This window comes from Colobus angolensis, unplaced genomic scaffold (genome assembly GCF_000951035.1).
Source record: "Colobus angolensis palliatus isolate OR3802 unplaced genomic scaffold, Cang.pa_1.0 Scaffold311, whole genome shotgun sequence".
NCBI classification, from domain to species: Eukaryota; Metazoa; Chordata; class Mammalia; order Primates; family Cercopithecidae; genus Colobus; species Colobus angolensis.
Window position 1 is genome coordinate 155038 of NW_012116389.1, and position 10076 is coordinate 165113.

Genomic DNA, 10076 nt, shown 5'->3' on the forward strand with positions numbered 1-10076 from the left:
CTTGGTTTTTAAAAAATTTATGTATTTGTTTGTTTATTTTTTGAGATAGAGTTTCACTCTTGTTACCCAGGCTGGAGTGCAATGGCATGATCTTCACTCACCACTACCTCCGCCTCCCAGGTTCAAGCAATTCTTCTGCCTCAGCCTTCCAAGTAGCTGGAATTATAGGCATGCGTCACTACACCCAGCTAATTTTGTGTTTTTAGTAAAGACGAGGTGTCTCCATGTTGGTCAGGCTGGTCTCGAACTCCCGACCTCAGGTGATCCGCCTGCCTTGGCCTCCCAAAGTGCTGGGATTACAGGTGTGAGCCACTGCACTTGGCCTATTTATTTATTTTTTGAGACAGAGTTGCTCTGAAAGCTGAAGTGCAGTGCACTATTTTGGCTCACTGCAACCCCTGCCTCGCAGGTTCAAGCAATTCTCCTGCCTCAGCCTCCCAAGTAGCTGGGATTACAGGCACCTGCCACCACGCCCGGGTAATTTTTCTAATTTTAATAGAGACAGGGTTTCACCATGTTGCCCAGGTTGGTCTTGAACTCCTGACCTTAGTGATTCTCCCACCTCAGCCTCCCCAGGTGCTGGGATTACAGGTGTGAGCCACCACACCTGGCTAGAACTTGTTTTTATAAGAACGTTTTGTGTGTGTGTATAAAACTATATATGTAAATGGAATTTTTCTAAATTCCTAAACACTGAATTTTACATTAGCTTTTGAAAGAAAGCTTGTTTATGTATTGGGAATGAATGGTTTTCTTTTTTGAAAGATACTGAATTGAGATAAATGTAAAGACTAATCAGAGATTTGGTATATAGCCTTCCTCATTCTGTGGGCTCTGTTATCATATTCTGTCAATCTTTTATGCTATTCAGAGCCTCTGTAAGGCAAATGCTCCTTTCTAATCCCCCCACTTTGCCTTAATCAATGCCTTAAATTGACTTCAGCGTTTCAGATCATCTAGAGGCTTTCCCAGTATCCTGCCTGCAGTTGTTAGTGTTGCCCCTTGCCACAGGTGCACATTGTCTATTTAGCCTGCCAGATGAATCACATGAGCACCTGAAGTGTGCCTAGTGCAACTGAAGAACTGAGTTTTTAATTTTATTCCATTTTAATTAATTTACACTTAAATAGCCACATGTGGCTAGTGGCCACCTTTTGGGAAAGTGCAGCCTTAAACAATGAAAAGAGCAGCCTCAATCTGTCTTTTGTAGTTTATAGATTAGTAAATTTCAAATTCTGGTATGTATCAGAATTACTTGCAGAACTTGTTAAAACACAGATTGCCAGATGCCACCTCCAGAGATTCGAATTCAGTAGACTGGTGTAGGGCTGAGAATTTGCATTTCTTTTTCTTTTTTTTCAAGATAGGGTCTTGTTATTTTGCCTAGGCTGGTCTCAAATTCCTGGGCTCAAGTAATTCTTTCACCTCTGCCTCCTAATTAGGTGGGACTACTGGCACACACCACCAAACCCAGCCCCATTAATTTGCATATCTAACAAGTTCCCAGATGATAGTGGTCCAGGGACCACCATTTGAGACCACTGTTCTTGAAAATCTAGAACCGTATTTAACTCTGGGTTGCAACTCATCAATGAGTTGTTACCAGCTTTTAAAACTTAGACTACACTGTATTAGGTGTAAATAAAGACTAAAGTAGTATAAAGTCTATTGTGAATGCATCTTTTTTTTTTTTGGAGACACAGTCTCATTCTCTCCCCCAGGCTGGAGTGGAGTGGCATGATGTTGGCTCACTACAATCTCTGCCTCCCGGGCTCAAGCGATTCTCATGCTTCAGCCTCATGAGTAGCTGGGATTACAGGTGCCCGACACCACACCCGGCTACTTTTTTGCATTTTTAGTAGAGACGGGGTTTTACCATGTTGGCCGGGCTGATCTAGAACTCCTGACCTCAGGAGATCCACCTGCCTTGTCCTCCCAAAGTGCTGGGATTACAGGCATGAGCCACTGCGCCCGGCGTGAATACATCACTCTTAATAAGGACGTTGTTTTGTTTCGGTTTCAGCTGTGTGTGTGTGTAAGCATGTCTGTATTGTTTTAGGATCCAAAATGTGAGTCATGGTCAACAAGGCTTGAAAAACACTAAGATGAAAGTTTCATTTGTCAGATCTTTGGTGCTTGACATGGCAAAAAAGATTTCTATGTTGTGGTGCTACCAGTGAAAGCATGATCCCCATGCCCCCGATCCAATTGCCATCTCCTTTATGGGTAGGTTCTTGGCTGAACCTGTCTTTTTTCCTTTCAAAGGTCAGTCTCCCAAAGGACAGCACTTGGGTTTTTAAATTGTGGTCTTCTCATGAACCCTTTGTAAACAGCAGTGTTACAAACTGCTTTCTGTCCAGCCATGCTTGTGATAGAGAACTAGAGAACATTTCTTTAAAAATTACAGAATATTTTAAAGTATTTTGACAGTTTTTATTGGACTTTGAGATCCCCTGTTGTAGACAGTACCTCCCAGCCCTCTGGATACTATGTGGTACTACAGCTGCCTACCCATCTTTCTCTTCTCTGGTTTAGAGATTGCTTTTCTCACTTTTGGCTTCCTCTATTTTTCTTTATTGCTTCCCCTTCCTGCAACTTCACCCCATTCCCATTTTTCTTTAACCATTTGCTTCCATCAATAGCTTCTGCCATCCACACTGTTTTTGTTTTTTGTCATCCATATGGGATTGCTTACCTTCTTAACCTCCAGTTTGTTTACTTTCCCTTTGAGGTACCATCAGGTGGCTATGTCTGTCTCAAAAAATTCATGTGTCTAGTGGGTGTGGTGGCTCACACCTGTAATCCAAGCACTTTGGGAGGCTGAGGTGGGTGGATCACCTGAGGTCAGGAATTCAAGACCAGCCTGACCAACATGGAGAAATGCTGTCTCTACGAAAAATACAAAAAATTAGTCGGGCATGCTAGTGCATGCCTGTAATCCCAGCTACTTGGGAGGCTGAGGTAGGATAATCGCTTGAAACTGGGAGGCAGAGGTTGTGGTGAGCCAAGATCATGCCATTGCACTCCAGCCTGGGCAACAAGAGTGAAACTCCATCTCAAAAAAAAAAAAAAAAAAAAAAAATCATGTGTCTAGGGCAGGTTGATACTGATTAATCCCTTTCCCTTCTGGCATAAATCAGGGACTCTTGTGTTTTCTTTTTATCATGCTAGGTGGTAAAACCAAGACTAAGAATGAGGAACAAACTGCACAGCTAAACATTTCTAAAGAATCAGAGTCCCACAGATTGATAGCGGAGGGACTGCTGATGGACATTCCCCAGCACCCTGACTTCAAGGACAGGTTAGAGAAGTCACAACATGATACAAGGAAGAAAACAAAGATAGGGGATTGCACAGATTTGACAGTCCAGGATCATAAATCTTCCACCATTGAAAGGGAGGAGATAGCCAGGAAATTGGAAGAAAGTAGTGTCAGCACACATCTCATTACAAAGCAAGACTTTGCCAAAGAACAGGTGTTTTATAAATGTGGTGAGTGTGGCAGTTACTACAACCCACATTCACACTTTCACCAGCATCAGAGAATTCACACTAATGAGAGGCCCTACACATGCAAAGAATGTGGGAAAACCTTCAGATATAACTCAAAACTGTCATGGCATCAGAAAATCCACACTGGAGAGAAACCATACTCATGTGAGGAATGTGGACAAGCGTTTGGTCAAAATTCCCACCTTTTTCAGCATCAGAAGCTCCATGGTGGACAGAGGCCCTATGAATGTACTGACTGTGGGAAAACTTTCAGCTATAATTCAAAACTGATTCAGCATCAGAGAATCCATACTGGGGAGAAGCCCTTTAAATGTAAGGAATGTGGGAAAGTCTTCAGGTGTAGCTATGACTGCATCATCCATGAACGAATTCACACTGGGGAGAAGCCCTATGAATGTAAGGAGTGTGAGAAGAGTTTGAGTTCTAATCCAATTCTGATTCAGCATCAGAGAATCCACACTGGGGAGAAACCTTATGAATGTAAAGAGTGTGGCAAGGCCTTCCACCGCAGTTCGGTATTTCTTCAGCACAAGAGTTTCCACACTGGGGAACAACTCTACAAATGTAATGAATGTTGGAAAACTTTCAGTTGTAGCTCCCACTTCGTAGTGCATCAGAGAATCCACACTGGGGAGAAACCCTATGAATGCCAGGAATGTGGGAAGACATTCAGTCAGAAGATCACTGTGGTTCAGCATCAGCGAGTTCACACTGGGGAGAAACCTTATGAGTGTAAGGAGTGCGGGAAAGCCTTCAGATGGAATGCAAGTTTCATTCAGCATCAGAAGTGGCATCCTAGAAAGAAACTCATCAATGGAACAGGGCTATCTGCAGTTAAGCCCTACTTCCCCTCCGCTGTCCTCTCTCCTCTGCCTCCCCAACATATCTGCTCTATCCCAGCCCCACCAGGGCCTTCCTTATCTTCTTCACATGCAGTGGTACTTCCTCCCTTTTTGCCTTTCTTCCTGCTGCTTCCCTCATCTGACAAGGCCAGTCCTTCGCCTGTCCAAATAGTACATTTCTTTCAGGATCTCACTTCTTCTGGGAAGTCATCCCCTCATAGCCCGAATCCTTTGTCTCACTCCCTGTAAGCCCCCTTATGTTCTCAACATCAATTGCACCTCAAGTTAGGGATTCCACTGGTCTCTTGATTGTGTCTACTGATATTCCTCTGGCCTTGTGTTGTATAAGTTGTTACTGTTTTCCTAACTTCATTTTAAGTTCTCACACTTAAGGACCATGTTTGATTAGTTTATTTTATCCCCCAGGTAGGAAATGGTAGCACTTAATTCCTTATCATGTCCACATTTGGGCTGTATTATCAGTCTGCATCTTCTGGGGCTACTGGAGTTGGAAAAATTTGCAGAACATTTTGGGGTTTAGGGCATATGGCATTATGATTATGATGAGATGGGGTATTATAATTAGAGACTAGGAGAAATGCAAAGCCTATGGGAGAAGATAATCAGATAAAGTTTCCAATGATTGCTTTCAGGAGTTTTTTTGTTTGTTTGTTTGTTTCTTTTTTGAGCCAGAGTTTCACTCTTGTCACCCAGGCTGGAGTGCAATGGTGCGATCTTGGCTCACTGCAACCTCCGCCTCCAGGGTTCAAGTGATTCTCATGCCTCAGCCTCCTGAGTAGCTGGGACCACAGGCATGCACCACCACACCCAGCTAATTTTGTATTTTTAGTAGAGACAGAGTTTCACCATGTTGGCCAGGCTGGTCTCAAAATCCTGACTTCAGGTGATCCACCCACCTCAGTCTCCCAAAGTGCTGGGATTACAGGCATGAGCCACTGCATCCAGCCTGCTTTCAGGATTTAAGGAGGGCCATTTGGTGGACCAGTGGCAAGGCTCACTGAAAGAATTAAAAACTTGAAATTTTTTATTACCTTGGTAGCATAAAAAATTATGAGGGTCCTGTTTACGCAAGAAGAAAATGAAGTGATGAGTTGGCATTGATAGCAATAATGTAAAATTATGTCTTTGAGCTTTATTGGAAGGGGACGTGGTTTTTCAGTTTGGGTTCCTTCTTTATTTTCTTTTTACATTTTCCTTTTTTTTTAGAGACAGGGTCTTGCTCTGTCACCCAGGCTGGAGTGCAGTGGTGTGATCATAGATCACTGCAGTGTTGACCTTTGGGGCTCAAGCAATCGTCCCACCTCAGCTTCCCAAGAAGCTGGGAGGTAGTGCAGCCTCCCAGCTTCTCAGAGGGCTGATATGGGAGGATTGCTTGAGCCCTGGGGGCATACACCACCACACCCAGCTTATTTTTGTATTTTTTGTAGAGACAGGGTTTTGCCATGTTGCCCAGGCTGGTCTCAAACTCCTGGACTCAAGTGATCCTCCCACTTCAGCCTCCCAAAGTGCTGGGATTACAGGCATGAGCCACCAGTTCCAGCCTCTATTTCATATCTGTTGAATTTCAGTACCCACTCATATATGTAGGTACGAAAAGTGACTTGGACTTGTACCCTTTAGAGTAGATGCCTGAGTATAGTAATTGCTAAAGCTATACACGGACTGAACTTGTTGGCATCACACTGGTGAGCACCAGAGGCAAAGAGAAGAGAAACCTGGCCGGGCGCGGTGGCTCAAGCCTGTAATCCCAGCACTTTGGGAGGCCGAGACGGGCGGATCACGAGGTCAGGAGATCGAGACCATCCTAGCTAACACGGTGAAACCCCGTCTCTACTAAAAATACAAAAACTAGCCGGGCGAGGTGGCGGGCGCCTGTAGTCCCAGCTACTTGGGAGGCTGAGGCAGGAGAATGGCGTAAACCCGGGAGGCGGAGCTTGCAGTGAGCTGAGATCCGGCCACTGCACTCCAGTCCGGGCGACAGAGCGAGACTCCGCCTCAAAAAAAAAAAAAAAAAAAAAAGAGAAGAGAAACCTGACCATGACTTTCTGTAGTTCCTCAGAAGTGAGTCCATTCCTGATGAGTTACTATGCAGGCCCTTGGATATGTTCTCACACCTACTCCAGATTTCCCTATGATTAAATCTGAATTTTATTGGTGGCAGTTTAAAGTTAAATTTATAAAGAACTGTTTTGGTGACACCAAGAAATTTTTTCTGTGGTTTAAGTTTTAAGTTTCAATGTGTTTTGTTTTGTTTTGTTTTTTGGTTGGGTTTTAGACTTACTTGGGACCAGTTACCCCTTTTTTCTTGCCTGTTTCCCCCATTGGAATGGGAATGTCTATCTTATGCCCATTTCACCATTGTATTTTGGAAGCAGATAACTTGTTTTGACTTCACAGGTTTACAGCTGGAGAGAGATTGCTATGGTTTGAATATCCCCAGTAAAATTCATGTTGAAACTTAATCCCCATTTTAACAGTACTGGGTGGGGGGTCTTTAAGAGTGATTAGAATTAGATAAGTTCATCAGGGTGGAGCCTCTATGATAGGACTGGTGGCTTTATGAGGAGAGGAAGAGCAATGTGAACTGGGACACATGCTTGCTCTGTCTTGCCTTTTGATGCTTCCTGCCATGTCATGATGCAGCAAGTAAGCCCTCACCAGATGCCTGCACTTTATATTGGATTTCTCAGCCTTCAGAACTGTGAACTAAATAAACCTCTATTCTGTATAAATTACCCAGTATATGGTATTCAGTTAGAGTCACACAAAATGTAACAAGACAGAATATTGGTAGTCGTAAGTAGGTTTGCTGCTCTGACATTTACATAAAAATGTAGAAGTGGCTTTGGAACTGAGTAATGGGTAGAGGCTTGAAAAATTTGGAAGATCAGGTCAGACAAAGCCTTTATTATCTAATGGAGCATTAAGGGTGATTTTGGCCAAGGCTTAGAAGAGAAGACTAGGGAAAGTCTGAAACTTCTTAGAGATTACAGTTGGTCCTTGAACAACTTGGGTTTCAACTGTGTGGGTTCACTTACGAACTTTCTTCTGCCTCTGCCACCCCTGAGATGGCAAGACCAGTCCCCCTCCCCTCCCCTTCTCAGCCTGCTTAACATGAAATGACAAGGATAAAGACCTTTATGATGATCCATATAATGTAGTGAATTATATTTACTAAATATAATTTCTCTTATGATTTTCTTAATATTTTCTCTAGCTTTATTATAAGAATATAGTATCTAACATGCATAACATAAAAAATATGTGTTAACGACTATATTTCAGTAAGGCTTCTGGTCAACAGTAGACTATTAGTAGTTACATTTTTGGGGAGTTAAAAGTTATACATGGCATGGAAGTTGGTGCCCATAACCCCTGAGTTGTTCCAGGGTCAGCTGTACTCAGGTGATCATGACAAGAATGTTGATATAAATATGGACAGTAAAGGCCATTCTGATGAGGTCTCAGATGGAACTGAATAAAATGGTATTGGAAACTGGAGCAAAGGCCATCCTTGTTATAAAGTAGCAAAGAACTTGGCTGAGCTGTGTCTGTGTCAGGCTTTATGGAAGGCAGAATTTAAGAGTTGAAATAGAATATCTGATGGAAGAAATGTCTAAGCAGCAAAAGCATATAGGCTATTGCATGGCTAGTTTGAACTGCTTACAGTAAAATAAGAGGGAAGAGATGATTTAAAGACAACTTATACTTGAAAGGGGAGTGGAGTAGAAAGATTTGGAAAACTCACAGTCTAGAAGACTGCCACCCACACCCCCAAACTATAGAGCTACCAATGTGCACTGCCAGCCTGGGAGAGCTGTGGTCATGAGACTCCAACCTCAGAGAGTTGAAATGTGGACCCAGCCCAGCAAAGACATAGGGGTGGGGCTGCCTGAGGCTTTGGAGGCCCAAACTTCTGAGTGTGTCCAGAAGATTGCACATGGACTGAAAGAGCATTCTGAAGTTTTAAGATTTAATGTTTTTTGTTTTGTTTTGGTTTGTTTTTTGTTTGGGTTTTAGACTTACTTGGGACCAGTTACCCCTTTTTTCTTGCCTGTTTCCCCCATTGGAATGGGAATATCTATCTTATGCCCATTTCACCATTGTATTTTGGAAGTAGGTAACTTGTTTTGACTGCACAGGTTTATAGCTGGAGAGAAGTCACTTCAGGAGGAATCATCCCTTGAGTTATGCCCGTATCTGATTCAGATGACACTCTGGACTGTTTGAGTTGATAGCTAAGTGAATTAAGACTTTTGGGCCAGTAGGATGGAATGAATATATTTTATTTGTGAGAAGGTCATGAGTTTGGGGTAGTTGCCAGGGGCAGAATGCTAGGGTTTAAATGTCCCCACCAAAACGCATGTTGAAACTTAATCCCCGCCTAACACGGTGGCTCACGCCTGTATTCCCAACACTTTGGGAGGTCAGGAGTTTGAGACCAGCCTGGCCAATGTGGTGAAACTCCATCTCTACTAAAAATACAAAAATTAGCCAGGTGTGATAGCAGGTACCTGTAATCCCAGCTACTCAGGAGGCTGATGCAGGAGAATTGCTTAAACCCAGGAGGCAGGGGTTACAGTGAGCTGAGATCATGCCACTGCACTCCAACCTGGGTGACAGAGTAAGACTGTGTCTCAAAAAAGAAAGAAAGAAAGAAACTTAATCCCCATTGTAACAGTATTAAGAGATGATTAGAACTAGACTCAGTCATCAGCTTGGGGCCCCCATGATGGTACTGATGGCTTTATAAGAAGAGGAAGGGAGACCTGAGCTGACATGCATGCTCTTGCCCTCTTGCTTTCTGTCATGTTATGACACAGTAAGAAGGCCAGATATGGCTCCTTCACAGTTCCCAGCTCTGGGAACCATGAGCTAAATAAACTTCTTTTCTTTATAAATTACCCAATCTGTGATACTCTGTTACAGCAACAGAAAACAGACTGACACTGATCTTACCAGACATTATGATCTCACTGGTTTGGCCTACTGCCTAGAGACTAACCCGTCTCAGAATCACTGCTTCAGGACAGTATAACGACATACATAGGTTTATTTATTGATTTATTATTTTTTGAGACAAAGTTTCACTCTTGTTGCCCAGGCTGGAGTGCAATGACGTGATCTCAGCTCGCCACAACCTTCGCCTCCCAGGTTCAAGCAATTCTCCTGCCTCAGCCTCCCAAGTAGCTGGGACTACAGGCATACGCCACCAGGCCCAGCTAATTTTGTATTTTTAGTAGAGATAGGGTTTTTCCATGTTGGTCAGGCTGGACTCAAACTCCTGACTTCAGGTGAACTGCCTGCCTCAGCCTCCCAAAGTGCTGGCATTACAGGCATGAGCCACTGCACCCTGCCACAAAGGTTTTTTTTTTCAAAAAATGAAGTGGGAATACGATACTAAGAAAATCGCTTTTATTTTGTGTTAATGTTAAAAAAAAAAAACTATGAAAAATATTTCAGAGATGTTTAACCTGAGCCAATGTGAGTGACCATGGCCTGCAGAAAACACAAACCCAGGAAACCTTGGGTAAGTAGTCCTGAGGCAGTCAGAATGTAATTCTGTTTTATACATTTCAGGGAAGCAGAAGTTACACAAAAAACCATCAATCAGGCCGGGCGCGGTGGCTCAAGCCTGTAATCCCAGCACTTTGGGAGGCCGAGACGGGTGGATCACGAGGTCAGGAGATCGAGACCATC

General features: G+C 43.3%; 1 protein-coding gene across 5 annotated transcripts in view; it reads left to right on the forward strand.

Annotated features, from left to right (window-relative positions):
* The window catches only part of ZNF619 (zinc finger protein 619), an 11722-nt gene extending 6769 nt beyond the window's left edge, over window positions 1-4953 (forward strand). For all 5 annotated transcript variants that reach the window (XM_011950919.1, XM_011950921.1, XM_011950918.1 and 2 more), the window contains one exon: window positions 3172-4953. In XM_011950919.1, coding sequence (XP_011806309.1) covers window positions 3172-4604 — 1433 coding nt within the window. In that variant the 3' untranslated portion in view covers window positions 4605-4953. The remainder of the gene's footprint in view (window positions 1-3171) is intronic.
* Window positions 4954-10076: the final 5123 nt, after the last annotated feature.